This window comes from Crocuta crocuta, unplaced genomic scaffold (genome assembly GCF_008692635.1).
Source record: "Crocuta crocuta isolate KB4526 unplaced genomic scaffold, BGI_CrCroc_1.0 scaffold70, whole genome shotgun sequence".
Lineage (NCBI taxonomy): Eukaryota > Metazoa > Chordata > Mammalia > Carnivora > Hyaenidae > Crocuta > Crocuta crocuta.
Window position 1 is genome coordinate 11995471 of NW_027528417.1, and position 21445 is coordinate 12016915.

The 21445-nt window shown below is 38.0% G+C and overlaps 1 protein-coding gene across 1 annotated transcript; it reads right to left on the reverse strand.

Moving 5' to 3' along the window:
• Window positions 1-263: 263 nt before the first annotated feature.
• On the reverse strand, window positions 264-20718 carry CLDN16 (claudin 16). The gene is given in 8 exon segments (XM_077754543.1): window positions 264-397; window positions 1090-1281; window positions 4269-4433; window positions 7594-7696; window positions 20385-20519; window positions 20521-20568; window positions 20571-20612; window positions 20614-20718. Coding segments are annotated over 8 exon segments (924 nt in total).
• Window positions 20719-21445: the final 727 nt, after the last annotated feature.

Consider the following 21445-nt stretch of genomic DNA (forward strand, 5'->3'; position numbering starts at 1 on the left):
GTATATTCTAGCCACCTTATCTGAAAATGCAGGGAAAGGGTGTGTGGGTATGTGTAAGAGTAGAGTAGAAAAGAGAGAGACTATGAGAATAACAGAAAAGGAACAGTGATTGCAGAATCAAGCTTCTTGATTAAGCTGAGCAATTAATTTAGTTGCACACGGGGTCTAAGAAAGTGTTTCTGGATCAACCTACTATTGTATTAACCTGAACATCCTGACTGATTACCTCAGGAACACACACACACAGACGCGTGTGTGGCACTTTACACTCTCGTGTCCACGGCATACATTTTGGCGGTCTCTGTCCGAGGGGCTACGTATGACTTGGCCATGGAGATAGCTGCATTTGAATAGGCTTTCCTCATGGAATACGGATAGTTCCTCTCAGGTCCAACGTCTGTTGGCAAGAGATAAATGTAGTGATATAGAAATAATTATGACTCAGTGAACTTTGGGGGAAAATGTCATTTTACACATTCTTCTCATAAAGAGGCAAAAGTATAAATATTTTAAGAAGGAATTGTCTAAGGAGAACCCTAGAAGAAAATCTAAGATTTTCATCTGGAAAGTTATTTTTAGATTTAAAACTTAGGTACTTTCTTTTTCTTTTTCCCCTCCCTCTCTTCCTTCCTTCCTTCCTCCTTTCTTCCTTCCTTCTTACCTGATGAGGAGATGGATTTTCTTGCTTTTTAATGATATTTTTAGAAACCCAATGGTAAAACATTATATTTTTAACAACAAATATTTGACTTGGCTCAGTCTACTTCTCTGTTTGACTCTAAATATAAATTTAGTAGATTAGATTAAGTTAGATATGTAAGATTATGAACATATTGAAATCATCATTATATATTTAGAAACTGGAAACAGTTATAGCTGTGGGTTTTTTTTTTTCAACCAATATAACACCAATGAGGTAATAGGCTTGAATATGGCAAATCAGTTTTCCTTAAACAACAGAAACTTCTAGAGTGTCATTTTTTATAATAGGTAGGGACCAAGTAAGCGACATTAGTTTGCACTGGTGAGAATTGTTTGGGAAGATTGATAACAGAAGTGAGTAAGTGTGCTATTTTATTTTGTTCTTACCTTTGAAGAGGTATAAGCAGCATGTCAGGACAGCACCAGCCAAAAAGCAACCCAGAGAACCAGCCATTCCAAGCCAACAAGACCAACCAAATTTATATTGGATGCCAAGAAATATATTGTGCAAAACCAGAGAAGAACGTTCTACATAAACATCAACAGCATACCACACTGAACCAATGATTCCTGGGGCACCTGAAAGAAAGAGAAGTTGCCAAAAAATAATGCAGGCTTTCCAAACATAAGTTCATGGAGATCTGACTGCTACCCAAAATGGATGGCATCATTTAGAGGGATAATAATCATTTAGAAAGGCAATAATAATTGCTTTCTATTTTGTGTTGCTTCCAAATTATATGTCAGTTTATACATAAGGAGAAATACAAAAATTTAATAAATGCAGTGTTCATCTGTTTGTGTAAAATTAAAATGATCATTGTGATTTTCTTTAATTTTCCTCTCCCATGTTACATTTAATGCTGTGTAAAAGGAAATATGAAAAACAACAGCAAAAAAGAAAGAACACAATATTGAAGACAATTAATACACAGCATACATTCATTTTCCATTGATTTTTTAATTAAAAGTATATTTAGGAATATTCTATTGCTCTTCTGCCCCACCCCCTAGACCACAATTAAAGCTATGTCAGATACATAGTCAGCACCCATACGGAAACTATGTATTTTGAAGTCAATAATTTTAAATTACTTTTTAAAATTTTTTTAAAAATTTATTTCTGAGAGAGAGAATGAGAGCGTGAGCGGGGAGGGTCAGCGAGAAGGGGATACAGAATCTGAAGCAGGCTCCAGGCTGTGATCTAGTGGTCAGCACAGAGCCCGATGCAGGGCCTGAACCCATGAACTGTGAGATCATGACCTGAGTCGAAGTCAGACACTTAACTGATTGAGCTACCCAAGGGCCCCTGAAGTCAATAATTTTAGATTGCTGGGCTTCAAAACAAATAACTGTAGTAAAAATTGTCTTCATTTTAAAACAAATATTTATCTACCACCCCCACACCATGCAAAAATAAACTAAGATTTTTTTTTTCCTTTTAAGCAAAATTTAACCCCCCAAATTCATCTGTCTGATAATTTGACTGGCTTGGAATGATGCCACTAGAATGCTCTTGCTTTAAAGGTGTAAATTGCACATCAGTGCTTAGATTCAAGAAAAAAAGGAGCCAACGGACAAAAGGCTATGTGAAAATGGTGTTTCACATTCTTTTCTAGGGAGTCTGTGATATGTATTTAAGTCACCATTTCACTGCATGATTTTCCCAGTTGTTTAATACAAGTTTAAGAAGGCCAGATCATGAACATATAACGTTTAGATAATAGGATGTAAATTACCACCTATTTTCTACAATACTATAATCTACAGGTTTAAGATAGAAATTCCTTTTTTGAAACTTAGAAACAGATTATGGAAAATTATATATACATGTAACACACATAGATACATATATATGAAATATGTATATATTTCATTTCATACCATATAAAATAGTGTGTCATATATATTTATACATATGTATGGTGTTAGTATTTTATATATCATATAATTATATACATTTATTATGTATAATATGATTATATTATATATATATATAATGTCTTCTTTTTTTAAGGTTATTTGGAGAGGGAGACTGAGTGGGGAAGGGGCACAGAAAGAGGGAGAAAGAGAGAGAATTCCAAGCAGGCTCCACACCACTAGCACGGAGTCTAATGTGGGGCTCAAACTCATGAACCATGAGATTATAACCTGAAAGTCAAGAGGCAGAGGCTTAACCGACTGAGCCACCCAGGCTCCCTTGGCATACTAATTTCAAATGATGGTTTCAAGCCTTTGGCAGTATCTGGAAATTTAATTTTATCACTTCTCCATCCATTCCTATAAGGATTTTTTTTTATCAATTCAGTTTTTTAAATTTAGCTTATTTTTATTTTTTTAAATAAAAACATGGTGTATGACCTGAGCTGAAGTCAGATGTTTAACTGACTGAACCACCCAGGCGCCGCAAAAAAAAAACTAAGTAAACTCTACCCCAACGTGGAACTTGAGTTCACAGCTCTGAGATCAAGATTCCATGCTTTACTGACTGAGCCAGCCAGACACCTCTCCAAGTATTTTTAATTCCCAAATCCCTATCCATTCATCTTACACTTCCTGGTGAAGTTACCACCTACATTTGCTTTGCTAAAGTTTCACTGCTACCATTAAAAAAGGGAAAAAAAATGATAGTTTCCTCTCTGGGGGTGTGCCCATTGGTTTTCAATCTTCCTGCACTTTGATTTCTTGGACAGTGTATTTTCTCCCAACTTGCATTAAGGTCTTAAGAAGACATCATGTTGTGACAGAAGAGGACTAAAGTGAATTTAATGACAGAATTTAATGATGCTCTTTCATCAATAAATGCCATGTAAAGTGCTTCTTGACTTGTTTATAAGTCATGCTTGATTTATTATCCTTCAGAATTCCATTTATTCATCTGCCTTTCAAGTGGAGATATAATCTGTTTATTGTTACATTTATGATCAGAAGGGTTGGCACATGAGAAAAGCCTAACATAGGATTTTGTACAACTTAGTTAATTGCTAAAGAATTGGTGGGAGTGGGTACAGGTAAGGAGATGGGATCTTGGGTCTTATTTTAGGATTTAACCTCAAGAATAATAAAAAAATAAATTATTTGATAAATTTAAACCATTATATAACTTTTTAAATGATTAAAAATAGTTTGAGGACTTCAATAAACTTTGATCTAGCATAGTAACAAAAAAATAATCAACTGATTCCCCACAGCTGAACAAAGAAGGGCTAATGTTCTCCTTATTTCCTTAATCTAGAAAAGCAAGTCACATACGATGTTAAAATGAACGGCTGCACAAGGTACCTGCATAGCTGAGTTGGTTCAGTGACTGACACTTGATTTCGGCTCAGGTCACGATCTCAAAGTCATGATAGCGTGGAGCCTGCTTGGGAATCTCTCTCTGCCCCTCCCCTGCTCGTGTGCACATGTGCACGTGCTCGCGCTCTCTCTCTTTCTCTCTCTCTCCATATAAATAAATAAACTTAAAAAATAAAATAAAATAAAATGAACTGCTTCACAACAGCATCCTTCTTTTTCTCAAGCCTGTAGATGAGCATCTTTACCCCCACCCCTCGTGTAGAGAGTACCTGCTATTAGTAATATGGTTCCAGCAACAAAGCAGATGCGGACTTTGATGTATGGCTCATCAGGGAGGAACTTCACACAGTGGAGACCAAGAAGCAGGGTGATAAATCCAAATCCAGCTAAAATATCTGCAGTAATCATCAATGCTCGAGTTACCACCAGCTTCACTGGAAGATCAGGGCATGTGGTTAAATCATGGTCAGAGGAAGGAAACGTGTTAACACAGAAGTGCACCAAGAAACAGATAATCACATACATTGACAAATGCCACTGAATTAGAATTTAAATTTGCATGACCTTGATTTTTTTCATAAAATGCAAAATATCATGAGATTATTGACATTATTATTTGTTTAAGCACTGATTATGACTTAGATTTGCCGACCCCTAGCAAAATGCTTGGCATATAGGGTACACTAAATAACTTTTTTCTTGCTTCTTTCTTGTTCTAGAAGGAGTCTTGCTTACAAGTATTATAGCTAAAGACTGAATTGAAGGTAGAGTATCTATTTTGCAGAAGTTGCCCAAGGAATATTTAAGAAACAAATGATCACTACAGTTATTTGAAGTTCTATTGAAAAATATTTTTAAAATACCCGGTTAACATTTGGCACAGGGGAGCAGGATAAAATGATTCAAGATGTCTCTTGCCAATTCAGACCGATGGGAGCCATCTCTTCTAAAGCCTTCTCTTTAGAACAAGAAGGAGCTATGGAGCTTCTGTTATTCAGTAGAAACTATTTCTAGAAGCCAGATCATATTATTTTTCATTGCTTCCAGGGGTAACCCTTCTTGACCAACATTCCATCTCAACTCTTTAATCTTGCACTATCAACTGAATACATTTCAAAACTATGTCCAATAAGAATACATGGTAGAAGGTCCAGGGAAGAGGATATTAAGTAAATAGAAGTGGAATGAATAGTAGCAATCATCTTCTGCAGGGGAAGCATCACAAATGTGAAAACCGCTTGAACTGTGAATCTCAGTTATGCTAAATCAAAAATTGGAAATTTTGTCACAAATGGAGGGTTAATTATCCGATGTCAAAACTACTACTATTTTAGCTCGCTAATGGAGAGGAGTCATAATAATTTATTCTTTTTGATGATATTGTAATTATGTTTTATTTTCATAGTGATTGAGGTTTCCTTGTATTTTAAATAATTTTTCTGCAATGGTGAGAAAAATGTAGGGCTGATTTAGTAATAGATTGCTCGTAAAATGTGGCCAATTTACTTAAAATTAAAAAATACTTTTATAATCCCTTTAAGAGAAGAAATCAATGCATAAAATCAGCTTTTACCTGATTAATAGGTGAATATTTAAGATCTTAAAATGTGACATTATTTCACAAAATTTAGACTTAAATTTCTTTTTTTTTANAATTTCACACTTTGGAATGGCTTCCTTAAATATTTTTAAGTCCCCTTTAGGAGCTGGGACCAAAATACCAGGATTGCCATTGGATGGGATGCCGTGAAATCATGACCCTGGTCTCCTCTTCTCCAAGCCTTGATCCCACGTATAGCTGATTTCTGATGCTCTGTAGAACTTCAGGACTCGTGTCTATGGTGTTATCCAGTCAGCCCTATGACCTGTCCAGTTCGAAGAGGGCAGTTCTCCAGGAAGATGGCTAATGCTAATGATCTAGAAATTTCTTTCTAGGTATTGTCTGAGAACTGGCTGCTAGAATAATGTTAAATATTCTGACTTGGAAAAGGGGGACTCAAATGAACTATATCAAGAGCCCCGAAAAAAAAAAATTTGTCTGGGTCTCTATGCCCTAGGTCCATAAGATAGTGGAAAAGGTTATCTAATTGTGATTCCGTAAAAGATATCAAAGACTAAAAATAAAATCTTATAAGTAATATCCTAACTTGGAGGGTATAGTTATGTTATTTTCTTAGAATACATGTTTATATCTGTAGTCTCTAAGCATATGATAGAATTTTTAAAACAGAAGTAATTATTCTTTAGGATATTATTTGGAATTAAGAGGTAAGAACATATTTTAAAATGTGAGCTAGTGCAGGCAAAAGATTTTTAAAAAGAAATATATTACATACAATCAGCAGTTTTCTCTGTGCAGTAAGCTTATGAGTGATTTTCTGTTATTCTTTCATAAATGTGCATAACAACATTTACAAGTTTGAAATATTTTATCTTTATTTTTTTCCTCAGCTCTCACAATAGCACTTCATTTCTGGAATATCCTTGTGTCCACATAAACTTACATTCTGATTGACCAAATCATGCTTTTTCGAAAGTGGAATTAGGTTAGCACAAGGAGGGAAATAGAGAAAGAATTAAGAAGTTTCAAAAAAATGAAATATAGGCTTTATGAATTAGGTTAAAAAAAACACTCAAATCCTGAATAGCAGAAGAAGATATTTTAGAGCACTGCTCCTTTTAAGTGCTTATCCCTGGACTGAAATAGCTGTCTGGGAGAAAAGTCACATTCCAAGCATTTGCTTTCCATTTATCTTGAGAAAGGAAGTCATGCTCTCCTATACTCTGTCATCTGATTTGAAGGAGACCAAAACCAATTAGCTTTAACAACAGCACCAGTATTTCTTGGCACGAATCTGTGTTCTAGATAAATAAATATCTGCTATGGAGAAAAATGGAGAGAATCATTGATAACATTTTTTCATCTATGAAATCTCATTATTTATAGAAACATGGGCCTTGCTAAAGCCTAATTAAAATTTAAAGCTAAAGGTTAGGAAGATGATGGGCTGGTTTTACTATTACTGTTAATTGTGTGTCACATTTATTGATTCTTTTCATTTACTGATCCTACAGTCTGTGTGTCTCTCTTTGCCTATCTCCATGTCTGTTTTTCTCTTTATGTCTGTTCCTCTCTTTCCACCTTCTCTCTTTCTCAGCAACTTTCCCAATGAATTACTGTCAACTTTCTATTGGACTTAAGTCCTGGCTGAAAGACATCTCTGAAATGGTTTCCATTTAATGTGTCAAATCTACCCTCCAATCACAGCACCTTGAAGAATTCATCTCAATTTACGAAGTATTTACTTAAGTCTACTTGTGTGTTTGACACTCTTTCAGGCCTCGGGGGGAGGGGGGGGTGAGCAGAAATGAAGAAGTTAATATTTTCACCTTGAAAGAATGTGTACACGCACGGAAAAAGATAAAGTATGCTCAACATGTTTCAATCCACATTTCTGAAGTAAACTAAATTTTTTATGGAAACATTTAAAATTAGACAGAACTTTACCATAGTGCTGTAGAAAACAAGAACACACAATGGAAACCCGTTTGGGTTCCGCTCCCTGGCAGGGGCGTTGTCTAAGGCATACATACGGGGGTGCTCGGCAAGGATAGAGTCATACTCGTCACAGGTGCGAATCCCATCAAAAGCGTTCGTGACACACTCCCACCAGAGGCCTCGGCATTTGGTGCTCACCTAGATGTTGGGAGAAGATACTGTGAACCAACTCAGGCAGGCACACTCTAGTTCCCCTCGATCAAAGGAAGACCTTGGCTGTTGTGCGTTTGATAGCAAAGTACAGGGGTTGCAAGCGTGAGCAGAATTTCATTTACAACAAACACAATGTGTTTTAGAGCATTTTCCCTTAAGCACTAAGAACTAAAGGCTTTCTCCACCAGGAAATGAATTCACTTCCTGATGAGGTGGGAAGGGGGGAGGTGAGAGGGAGTGATGCCTAACTAGATAGAATCGTCATCACTATAGGCATGTGTCTATGGCTGGTTCCATCACGGAGTCATTGTTTCGATGGAGATAATTTATTTCACTTTCTTCTGCTGGCATTTGTTCATCAAAAACAAACAAACAAATAAATAATAAATATATAATCTGTATAACAATAAATGTTAACTCTTGTCATCCTGAGTCTATTAAGAATGTACATTAGGGGCACGGGGTAGCCCCGTCGGTTAAGTGTCCGACTTCGGCTCAGGTCATGATCTCACGGGTTGGTGAGTTCGAGCCCCGCATCAAGATCTGTGCTGACAGCTTAGAGCCTGGAGCCTGCTTCAGATTCTGTGTCTCCCTCTCTCTCTGCCCCTCCCCCACTCGTGCTCTGTCTCTCAAAAAAAATTTTTTTAAAAATGTACATTATTTTTTCCTCCCATAAACACTGAGTTCCATGAAGAAAGGTATTATTGTATATGAAGTTCACAAGTTTACAATAATTGCCAAAGAATGCTATACCTAAGGACAACAACAAATGAAATATAAAGACCCACAACTTCTTTTTCTTTGCTCCACTGACACACTACAAATGTTCCAGCTATGACATGAATGTGAACAAACTGAGCATTAACTTCATACACCCTGACAACTGTAAACCCCTTTTACTTAGAATCTCAGTGCAGATGATTGAGTGTCCACCTAGAGCTAAAAGATGCCAGTGCCCAGAGCCTTTCCCTGTTTTATCTATAAACTGCAAGTCACAATAGATTTCTTAAAATTGTAAACATGCCAATGGGAAATAGTTTCAAATATTCTTGACACAGCTCATGCATATGGAACAGGGCTAATATGATTGTTTGTCCTGATTCAATTACAGATTCACATTACCTTGGGATTCTGGGAATCGTTTAGTAAAATTTAACCAAGAATTATCTTGGAAAATAAAAACTTAAAATTTTCCTTAAAGAAAGACTACATAACAATGTGGAAAGAGAAATGCAAAAGCAGGGAGATTAAAACTGGTGTGAAGAGGAAAGGAAGGCATGTAGAACCCTTTGATCTGCCAAAGAAAACCATCTCAAGGAATATTTGTGCTTTGAAACTTGCTGCTTGGGTTCTTCCCTGCAGCTATATTGTGTGCCAAATAAAACTTTACTGCTTGCTATTCCACCACAAATGTCAATGTTATATGTACTTTATAGGTTATATCCCTTTATAGGTAAGATACACATAATTGGCAATAATAAATCTATATTGAGTCTATACTTGAAGCAGTTACTATTTAAGTATATTATTATCTCATTTATTCCTTAAAGGATCCTGTGAGATATCAATTGCTCTCAGCTACTTTACAAATAAGGAGAATGAGGAACGGGAAAGGTAAGTGATAACCTCACGCAAACAGAGTTCACAAATGGAGGAGATAGGATTCAAATACAGCAATCTGTGTGTTTGCTCTTAAGCACCGCAGTATACTTAAAACCCATTTTAAGAAATCCCAAATCCATTTCAGGCTAGAGTACTCCAGCATTGAAAATGGAGTCATGGTGGAGGATGGCTTGGGGTGAAGTGTTATAAGTCCTAATTTTAATGTCATCCTATGGCTATAATGCTACAAATCTTCATTTTGGCTTACTCTTCCTGAGATTAAAACTGAAAGGATGCTTTGGGGGATATTATCTGCCTAAGGAGCTGCAGTCACCAAAAATATGACACAGAAGATCTGCCTTGTGAAAGTTTACATATCAATTTTTAAAGACATATGTGAACATCTCAAGTTAGGTATGCATGCAATTTAAGCTGCGGCTGAAAAAGCACAGACTTTAAATCTAAGTTGATACTTTTTAAATGTGTTGTATCTTTGAGGGAGATCTTACCTTTTTTGAGCCTCAAACTTCCTTTCTATATAAAGGAGATAGTGTTAGGATAGTTATAAGAATTAAAAAATTACAAACACACACTGTAAATGATTTGCTCATAGAATGATCTTAGTAAGGTACTTAAACATCATAACAACCTGAGTAGTGAGTGTGTTCAACGTTAGTAACTAACCACAATAAAAGTGAAGAAAGGTAGATAAGATGGGTTGAATGATTCCCTCTCCCCTCCCCGCCAAAGATCTGTCCACGTCCCAATCCCCAGAACCTATGGATGGATGTATTTTATCTTTTTTGGAAAAGGGGACTTTGCATATGTAATGAAGTTAAGGATCCTGAGATAAGAAGATCACCCTGGATTACCAGTGGGCCCCAAATTTAATGACAAGTGCCTTAACAAGAAACACGTAGAGAAGAAGGCAATATGACCAGAGAGGCAGAGATTGAAGTGATGTGGCCATAAATCAAGGAATGCCAGCAAGCCACCGGAAGCCGGAAGAGGTGAGGAATAGACACTCCCCTCGGAGCCTTCAGAGGGAGCGAAGGCTTATGTCAACACCTCGATTTCAAGCTTCTAACCTCCAGAACTGTGAGAGAATAAATTTCTCTTATGTTAAGCCACCAAACTATGTACTTTGTTATGGCAGCCCTAGGAGACAAATAGAGTGGAGATGATTGGTACAGAACTATTATACCGTAGTAGAAAACAGGACTTCTTATAGCCCTTCAGTCTCTCAATTAACAGGAACATACTGGATCCAGTTTATACCAACTTGAGCTAGGTTATATGGATCTGAACTCACTGCTCTATAAATCAGAGAGTGACTGTTCATAATTCCTGCTGTCTAACACAGCCACTAAAACAAATGAACAAACCTACTCTGGTATTTCTTGTTATATATGAGGTTATTTAGAAAAGAAGCCAAGATATATATGTAGGGATACTCATTTTACACTAAAAAAGAGTCTCTTGCCAAAGTAATCCAGCAGAGGTGTCATTTTCAATGCTATTGATCATTTACCTGCAATGACCATATTTAGAAAAGCAATGAGCTCATTAGAGGAAACAAGGAATCCAATTTCATTAGGTATTAATGCTCAGGGGCACACTATTAGATTGCTTGGTATTCACACTCGGTTAAGGTACGTGAGAATAGTGGCTGTAATTAACTAAACTTCTGTGTTAATATAGCACTTACCGGAGACACCCTTAAAGGTGCCTTTGTGCACAAAGACAAGGTTAAGAATTTTTATGGTATTTATCATATTTAGGAAAGCCCTCCTTGGCTATAACATATAATCTTCACGTTCTTATCCCTGTGTTACACAGCGGCTTATTAAGAACTCCCTCAAAGGCAAGTAAATCTAAATTCTTAAAAGTTATAAGACAAGGTTCTGTTTAAAAAACAGACAGATGCTTCAGATATTATGGGTAACCTTTCTTAAAGGGCAAAAATGCAAAATGTTAACTAATAATTCTTATCTTATAGGGTCATTCAAAATAGAATAGGCCATTCAAGATAGTAAGCTTACAATTCCAGCTTTAAGCTTACTCTTTTAACATGCAATTTATACATTAATAAATATAGATAATATTCTATATTATGATAATGAATATCTGTCCTGAAGGGAGCAGATGGTCTCCTAAATGGGGGAAACTCAGTTTATCCAAGATGTAACAATAAAAGTATAAGTCACAAACATGAGGCCAGCATACATCTCTTAATATTAATTAATTGCAATAGTAAAACAGAGAGCTGACAGAACAGTCCTGATTTCTGGCTTCCATTGGCAACTTGGTCACTCTGGCCACCTGGACTCCTCATTCCACATCGCAATGATTAGCGCCAGCTGACTGGCTGCTCCCATTAGGTGGGGCTTGTGCTCACAGTTTTCTTATCCACACCCTGCCCCCACCCCCCTCATGGATCTTGGCTACCTGGTTCCTAACAGCATTTAACTCTCCCACTCTTGGTGTATAATAATGAGAATGACTCCTTTGCCTTCAATCTGTCAAATGTCTACCTATCCTTCAAATGCCACTTCAAAGATACTCCTTCCATGAAGAGTTAATTTATCCCCAGATCATACTATAATTTGTCCATATTTTCTATAGTATTGACAATATTGCATTATTTTTGTGTGCATTCATGCATATCTGTCTCCCAAGTCTGTCTGTTGTCATCTTTCCAACTATATTCATTGAAGGTCTGTCATGTGTCAGTCAAGAGACTGATAAAATGCTGGGGATAGAGCACAGACCAAGAAAGGTATGGCACCTCGCTTCCGGTAGCTTACGGGCCCTCCTGCTTGGAACATAATGGATGCCCAAAAGAAGTTTTTGAGAAAAAAAAAAGGATCACTTTTTTTTTTTCTTTTAACCTTTACTTCTTTGAGAGAGAAAGAGTGTGAGAGAGAGGGAGACCATGAGCAGGGGAGGGGCAGAGAGAGAGGGAGACACAGAATCTGAAGCAGGCTCCAGGCTCTGAGCTGTTAGCACAGAGCCCCACACAGAGCTCGAACTCACAAAAGCGAGTTCATGACTTGCCGAAGTCAGAAGCTCAACCGACTGAGCCACCGAGGCCCGCTGGTCACTTTTTCTAATCCATGTTTTCTATCTGGCTGTAGATAATAGTTACTGATACACTGTATGCACAATTGATGCTTAATATATGCTTTTGGCTTGACTGAATAGACGAAACAGCTGAATCTGGGAGTCAAAGAATTATGATTTAGACTATAGAGTATGCACTGATTTGCTATCAGCCAGGACCCCATCTACTCGACTGGCTCTGGGGAGTGACTTTACCACAGGACTCAGGATACCCCTCAGAAAAAGCTTCAGGAAACCTTCAGGAAACCCTACTAACCATGTCTCTTTCCTGTTGAATTGATAGTATCCTAAATTAGTTCCTTAATCCTGGGATTTCCTATTCTGATCTCTTTAGCAACTTCCCATTAAGGCTTCTCTACCCTAGTCTTTGCCAATTTTTCTTTCCTTGTCACTCTGGAAATATTTCCAAGCAGCAACACACAATTTTGTCTGCCTTGTCTTTAAATTTCCTGTAATTCTGGATGTGTCTGTATTGTCTCCATGTATTTTATATGTCTTTGGGGAGTTAGAGAAACTTAAAAATACTTAGATTAATTGGCATTTGTTTCCTTCCAGCTACATGAGGGAAAATATACTGTATGCTCAATAGGTTTAGTAAATACTTAATGTTGGCTGACCGCTATCAAATAAGATCTTTCTTTGTAAATATGCATTAGGTTATAAATGCATATGTACTGAGATGCATGTGTAAATACAATACATACAGGAAGAAGTATGCATAAAACAAAAGAAAAGCAGACTAAGTCATGAAGATGTACTATTTTACAAACCACCTTGCATACACATATTATAGGAATTTATGCTTTCCACACCACTTTACCATTCTGTGTCAATGTTCTTTAACACTGAAGATGCAACTTAGCTGTTACCAGTATTTACTTAAATATATTCATTAAGATGCAAAACCTTAATAATTCTATAGTAAATAACATATTTTACTACTAAGACTTGAAACAATTTCAGTTTTAACATGAAATGCATTTGAATTTTTTTATACCAGGATTCTGAACTTTTCATTTTAATATTTTATCTTATTGGGACACCTGGGTGGCTCAGTCAGTTGAATGTACGACTCTTGATTTCGGCTTAGTTCACGATCCCAGGGTCCTGAGATCGAGTTCTGTGTAGGGATCGGTGCTGAGCATGGAGTCTGCTTAAGATTCTCTCTCTCTTTCTATCTCTCCCTTTGTTCCTCTTTCCCATTCATGCTCCTTCTCTCTTTCAAAAACAATGTGTGTGTGTGCATGTAGATATATTTTTTATGTTATTTTTCTTACTATCCCAAGGTCTAAAGGAACTCAAAACAAGCATTTATAAAGATAAAGAGGCAAGGTTAAAAAAAAGCATAATAGATGTTACTTTTCCTTTCCTCTGCATTTATGTGCCATGAGTTTATTTGCTGAAATACATTTGGTTTTGTTCTGCCTGTTTATTTGTGGGGGACCGGCTAAAAGTATAAATGGCAAGAATGAGAGAATACTTACTTATAAGGTAAAATGGTCTTCATGCTTATATTGCCCAATTTACATCTATGAACTAAATATTTCAATTTTGTAAGTTCATTTATTTATTTTGAGAGACAGAGAGAGACAGAGAGAGAGAGAGAGAGAGGAGTGAGGGGCAGAGAGAGGGGGAGAAAGAATCCCAAGCAGGCTCTGCTCTGTCAGCACAGTGCCTGATGCGGAGCTCAGATTCATGAACCATGAGACCATGACCCCAGCTGAAACCAAGAGCCAGACACTTAACCAACTGAGGCACTCAGGCGCCCCTAAATATTTCAGTTTTAACATTTATTGTTTAACTTATTTAAGTCACACGTTTAATCATCTTAGAATGCTTGTGAAAGCCTGGCATGCAATGACTACTGCATCAACTGTGACAGATCAGTGTTTGCTGAGCAAATGGTAGTAAAATATCAGTTTACTTTGTTCTCTCTTCTTTTCTTCATTTCTGTCTTTCTTTAAAGCACCAGGCAGAAAAAGCCATATTCTCTGGACCAGAATTCACTCTTCACCAACTTTATTATACATCCCGGGGAATTAGATTTTTATTCCTGTCGTATTAAAAGGAGGAACCAGATCCATATCTTGAACAACTTTAAATTGTACTAAGATTTAAAAATCTGGCCTAGAAACTGGTGGTGGTCTCCCCATAGAGGTACTTTTCATTTACAGCTCAATGTGTGATTTCCGAAGATCATGTCACATTATATTCATTCTTTTCATAAACATGCCAATTATCTTAATAGATGCACCTTGTCAGTTCATGTGAGTCGGGAATTTCCATGATGTGGAAATTGTTGGGAGGAAACCATGAGATGAACAAGAGAATATTTGTAGCCACCAATGTCTGCTGACGGGTTTACAATGAGTTGGAAAAGTAAAACCAGTATATAAATAATCAGAGTACATGCCAGGTGTAATGATTTTAATAGTCATTTTATGTCTGAAACAACAGTGGCATCATTAATATAATTAGAAATTCCAGGGGAGAACCTGATCATGGGGATCAAATAAATCCAAATGTGAGAAACTTTCATCTAGGTAATGAAATTTTAATCATAATAGTGCTTGGTCTATAGCAAACTCTCAATAAATAATTAATGCAAGATTAACTGAAAATGGATTAATCTTGTGAAAACATTCTTTCCTTCTGATAATTGAAAGACCAGTAACTTGGCAAAGAAACCACTTTTTTTTTTTTTAAATTTCATTGTGGTTAATGAAGAATTACATATCTTCTAATATAGTTAACATACTAATACTATTATTAGTTCACAGTTTATTTTTCTTTTAAAAATGCATTTAATAGATAACTTATGCTATTTTGTCTTTATTGTTTGCTCTCATGCCCTGGTTAGACAAAAAGGAAACAGTCATAAGTATAAAAATGGGCAAACCACAGCTCATGGAAGTAAACAGAATTTCTCCAAGAGAATCAATAGCTAACACAGGGATAGAACTTAAATCTCATATCTCTCCCTTCAGTGAACATTATACAAAATGTCATCTCCTCCTCCAGAACAAAAACAAAACGATAAACTGCAAATAGACAATAATATATCTCTCGTTTATTGACTGACTTGTACTTGCCTGGTACTGTGGTAAATGCTTTAGGTACACAAGCTCATTTAATCCTCACAATCTACTTATGATACTATTATTCTCCCTTTACAGAAGAAGACATGTGCTTTAGAGCAATTTAAATGATTGTGATCTAAATGCAGACAAGTATTGCCTGGAAGTGTGGGATTTAATCTAGGGTCCTCCCACATCAAGTCCAACCTTTAAACTTCTCCACTAGAAAGCACTGTACTCCTGGCCCCCTTGAAGATCTGTATAATAACCTCAGTGAGGAAAAATATAGTGAGATGGTCCTGGGACATTTGTGCTTGATGACTTCTGTAGAGAGACGAGTGATCCTCCATTTAAGCTCTTGGTGAGTGACTCCACCATTCCTCCAATTGCCTAAAACCAGTAAAGTGGATTTCAACCTTGACTTGTCCCTTGAATCATCTCCTTTCTCCCCATGCAATTATTAATCCTATCCATTCAAGGTCTTAAGAACTTCCCATATCTTCATGCCTTCCTGTGCTTGCTGCCTCACTAGTTCAAGCCATTGTTTCCCTCTTGTTCTATGGCAAAAACCTTCCAGTTCATCTCCCTTCATTTCCTTTTATCCATTCTAACCTTTTCCCATAAGCAGCCATGACAATTGATCTTTATATAACACGTGTATATTTGTTTACAGTGAAGCATCTTTCACTACAGTGTAAGATCTTTATTTTACTTGAACACAAAGCCTTTGATGGCCAAGCTCCTATATTCTCCTCCCTGCATTGGAAATTCTTACCATGCTGAGACAGTCCAAAGCCACATGCATTGCTCTTATACCTGGATTGACACCCATACTATTTCTTGTGCTTGGAATACTCTCTACTTCTTCTTTACTCACCTATCCTTAAGTCCTGTGTTAGGTGTTTCTTCTTCTGGCTTGCCTTTACTCATTATCCAAGATTGGGTGAGCTGGCCACTCGGAGTTATTTGTTATCATGGCACTTGTCACACCATATGGTAACTTTCAGTTCACTTGTCTGTAATTCCCAGTAATGTCGGGAGCAATCCAGGGTAGATCCAGGTCACATCTTCCTTCCAAACCTGTACCCATCACAGCCCCAGTTGGACAGAGGTATCAAATAGTATTTGTGGAATGAGAGAAGACTGAAAGGAAAGAATAAAGGGAGAGAGAGAAAAGGAAATAGAGATGAGGGAGAAATTAGGGGAAAGAAAAAGAGTAAGTAAGGAGAGGTAGAGCATAAAGGGTAGAAGAGGGAAGAAAAGAGACAGGAAAAAGGGAGAATGGAAGTAGCAAGAAAGTAGCAAGAAGTAGCAAGAAAAAGGTGGAGGGAAGGCCAAGAAAAAGAAATAAGTAAGGAGATGAGGAGGATGGGAGAAAGGAAGGAAGAACATACGAAGTTACAGAGAAATAGAGAAGGTTTGCACTAGATTCTGAGTGGAAGTTTCTGGGGAGACTGTAGACACCATGGGTCCATCAGTAACTGGCCATGACTTTGGGATCACAGTCATAGTCAAGGAGTCCTTGTGTTAAAAAATGTGAGGACTGAGGAAGGACCTTAAAATGATGGAGGTTATTTCATCTTGTAATTGAAGACACTGAGCTGAGGCTTGCTCAGTGGAAGACAGGGAAGAGATGAACACAGGCTGGGATAATCTCAAAGCCCTAGTTTTGTCCACTGCATCAGTTCTCCCAGAAACACAGGGAACTCAGTAGGAAGGAGCAGGATGAAGACGTAGGGCCCCTGATCCCTGATTTGGGGCTGTGCACAGGGCCATTGGTGTGCCATTTCTTTTTTCCTAAAATTTTTACTTAATGCAAAGAACCTTCTTCTTCAAGGTAGGCATGAGTAAGCCAAAATCATGTCTTATACTCTTTTGAGGATGCTGCAGTAAGACAAAAGAATATTTGAGCCCCCCTCTGCCTTGTGCCCCCAGCTATTCATCTTAATCCTCTAACGAGCCCTGAGTTGTTACTCATTCTGTACTTTTGACGTGGATCCTCTAGTCTGGAAGGCCCCTGCTGCCATTTCTACCTTTCAAAATCCTTTGCATCTTTTGGAAGCTTTCCTCAAATGCCTTCTCCTCCCTGAGGCCAGCTTGAATGTCCTCAACAGGAAATAATCATTTTATCTTCTTTGCTTCAATGATATATTGCTCATTTCCTTCTCAAATATGAACTGGCCTATGCCTTTCGTTATAGTCTCATGTGCATCTTTTTTCCCTACTAAATGTCCATTCCTGGAAGGCATGGCCCACTCTTGCTTTATCTTTGCCTCCCCTAGTAAGATGAGCACAGCACTTTTTCTATGTCATACATTCCATGTTTGTCATATTGAATTGAACTGTTGAACCCATTTTCCAACTCTGACACCTCCATCACTCTAGAATATTAACAAAACTAACAAAGCTAAAGATTCATAATACTCATTTTTGCTTAAACACTCCACAGGTAGGTGTTTTTTTTTAAAATAGGATTCTCTTCAACATTTATTATTTTTTTTCCCAAATAGTTTATTGTCAAATTGGTTTCCATATAACACCCAGTGCTCATCCCCACAAGTGCCCTCCTCCATGCCCATCTCCCCCCTTCCCCCCACATCCATCAGTCCTCAGTTTTGTTCTCAGCATTCAAGAGTCTCTCATGGTTTGCCTCTCTCCCTTTCCCCCACCATTTCCCCCCTTCTTCTCCCCCATGGTCCTCAGTTAAGTTCCTCCTAATCCTCCTATACGTGCAAACATATGATATTTGTCCTTCTCTGCCTGACTTATTTCGCTCAGCATAACACCCTCAAGGTCCATCCATGTTGCTACACAGGGTAGGTGTTTTTTAAGGCATTTTTGTTGTGTTAACTTTTGCCCAATAGTTGTTTAAAGTGAGCTGCTCATATAGACCAAAAAATGATACTTACATACGGAAGGAAGCAAGGAGAGAGAGTAGCAGAGTTGAATCAGTGAGTATCGCAACCCTGAAATCTGTGGATAATCGTATGCCTTTATATACTGGCCAACTGAAGGGGCAATTATTACAAGAGATCCCTGTCCAGTTCAAAATACTGACAAATAAAGAGATTGTTGGAGAGCAGAGGCCTCATTTGTTCTGGGCTTCTTTTAATGTGGAGGCTTCTCCGGGAATGTTTATGCAGTACATTCCAAGTATGGGAAATAAGAAAGAAGGTAAGAAATACTAACTCTTGTCCAAGGTTAGCAAGGATTTACTCGAGGTGAATAACCTGGACTGTTCATTCCATTCATTTTAACTAGAAGTGTTCTCGCACTGAGCAAATGGCAAATTGGTTGGATGTACTGAAATAGAAGCAAGAAAGTGCTTTAAATGCTGGGACTCTCGATTTCCCTCAGCAAGGTCTGACCCTTTCTAAACTTCCATTTCTTATCAAACGAGGTTAGGATTTCTGTCAGCTTATGCAGAAAGATTTTCAAATTGTTTCAGAAAATATTTTAACAGTGTTTTTAGATGAGATTTTGCATATTTTTAAAAAATAATTTCAAGTGTGCTCGATCGAGTCCAACATATTACTAAATTAATCTCCTACTCCTGGCAGGCCGGATTCTGAAAAGCTAATGGCAGCAGACATTTTTATCTCCACTTTTCCCTGAGCACTGTTCAAAGGGCATTCCTTTTTTCATTCACCACTTACATGCATGGCCAGATAAAATACATCACTAGACTCACATATAGCACACATCCTTTGCAGTATTGCAATTCTATCACAATTTTCAGACACACAGTTTTCCAGCTCTAAAGAAGTATTTATAATTCTGTTGGTTTTGAAATGCCATGTGGAAGTCGGAGGAAAATTAAAAGCGAAATAAATAAATGAAGCCAAAATAATACTCAACACAATAGAAAGATTATTGCTTTCTGTTTCTAACTCTAACATGAGAGTCTAATAAATAAAACTAGGAAGAAAATATACAAACTAGCTCTTGGGTATCTTTCCTAAACTTCATAGAGGTGATATTATAGCATTTATTAGAACAAATTGTTCCCCTCAGGATGTACATAAGAAAGCAGATTGGGTTGCTATATAGTCACTGAGTTCCTGATATATTGTTTCTGTTCTTACCTACTTTTTCTGAAACCTTCCTAATGAATAGTAGCTGATTTGGAGATTTGATTTTTAATCAGTTCTACCTCCCTCGCATTCCTATAGCCGCAGGAAATTATTGTAAATTTCAAAATTGCTTCTTTCTGAGCTTCTCCAGTAGGAAAAATAAAACCTTCACATGTGAACCACTCACTCATTTCTTGCATAACAGTTGGCTTCCAAGAGCAATTTATTTCTGAGAGGGTTTCTTAAGTCCACATCTGTCTCCTATACTTTGGGACCCACTGGAAAGACTTGTTCTTCCTCTTGCTCCCACTTGGAAACACCTTAAAATAACGTTTTCCTCTTGCCTAGCAATTGGGTAGATTTTATACACCTTGAGTTCGGTTACTCGATTGCTTTAATTACTACTCTTTAAGAGAGGCCATCCAAATTAGAAAAGGGTTGTGAGAAAGGCTGTCACTGCAACGTTACTCTATTTAGGATACGCAGAAGTGAGAGAGGTGAGTTTCTGGAGGATTCAGTGGCAAGGACGATGTAATTATACTTGTGTGCATTTATCCTTATGAAAAAAGAGGGATTATTCAGTTACCTCATCTATAAAATGGGATAATAGCAATTCCTACCTCATAGATCAGCTGTGAGGATTACATGAGCAAATACCATTAAGACTCAGTAAGTAGTAAGGAGGAAGTGCATCTATGTTGCCTATGATTTCTATCCCCAGGAAGCATCCAGAAATAGTGGGGCTGAGAGACATTTTGGACAGGCTTGGGTCAGAAAAAGAAGGCGCTGACTTCTTACCTCCAGGGAATCGTCAGCATTCACCATCCAACAGTCTGTCCAGGTGGCCACAACCAAGAACCCAGTAGAGAAAAAGGCAAAGAAGCAGGCGACGTACTGAAGAAGGTCTCTCATTTTAGTGAGCAGCCCGTCTGGAAGGGACACATGGGCAGCTGCGAGCCCTGGGCCCACTCAGGTGGCTGGAGCGTCGTCAGTCTTGTGGGCTTCTGGTACCTGGGGGTGTGAAAAGAAAGACCGGTCTTTTACTTTTCCTCACACCCCACTGCAGACGTCTTAAGTTGTGGTAAGAGTAATGCGAACAGGCTGTAACCCGCAGAGGGGTCCTGGAGGTCATTATCCAAAGCAGCCAGCCTCCAATCAGAAGCCAGGTCAGTGAAAAGGGCTGAGTGTGTTTTGGGTGGGGGAGAAAAGGCACGGTGGCAACATGTTCTGTCCAGACCGTGGGCTAATGTGAGAGGATGGTCACCCGAGGCACGTGCCAGGGCCAAGATGGAGAGAAGAAAGAAGGGTCACACCCCATGCTGACGCCTGTAAACCGATCTTTCTCAGGCCCTCCAGGGAAAGTGAGCTATTCTCCTCCCCCTCAGTAAGGAGGCTACACGGTTGACTGAGTGCTATTTTATTATTAGGACTATTTTAATATTCGTTGACTACCTTGGACAGACAGGCCACTGGTGAAACTATGCTAAACAAGTGTTTGCTCAAGGGAGTTTGCATTCCACAGTGTTGGGCAGAATGGCCCCTTGAAGGGTTTCCAGCACCCTGGCCCCAGATAGAGCCACAGCTCCTAACCTTTTGGCACCATAGAGTGGGAAAGCGTGCGCGGTTTCATCCAGTCAGCTCTGCGTGTAAATCCTTGTTCTGAAGCTTATAGGCTGAGGGCACTTGGGCAGCAGCTTCTGTGAAACTGGAAGCATTAATGCTACCTTCGTGAGACGTCTGTGAGAATTGTATGCCATCGTGCCTGTGTATCATTTAGGCTAGTTTCTGACAGAAGTAGCTAAATGGCAAACACTCTCATGACCTAGAATTCCCTATATGATTACTTTTCTCCCACAGAC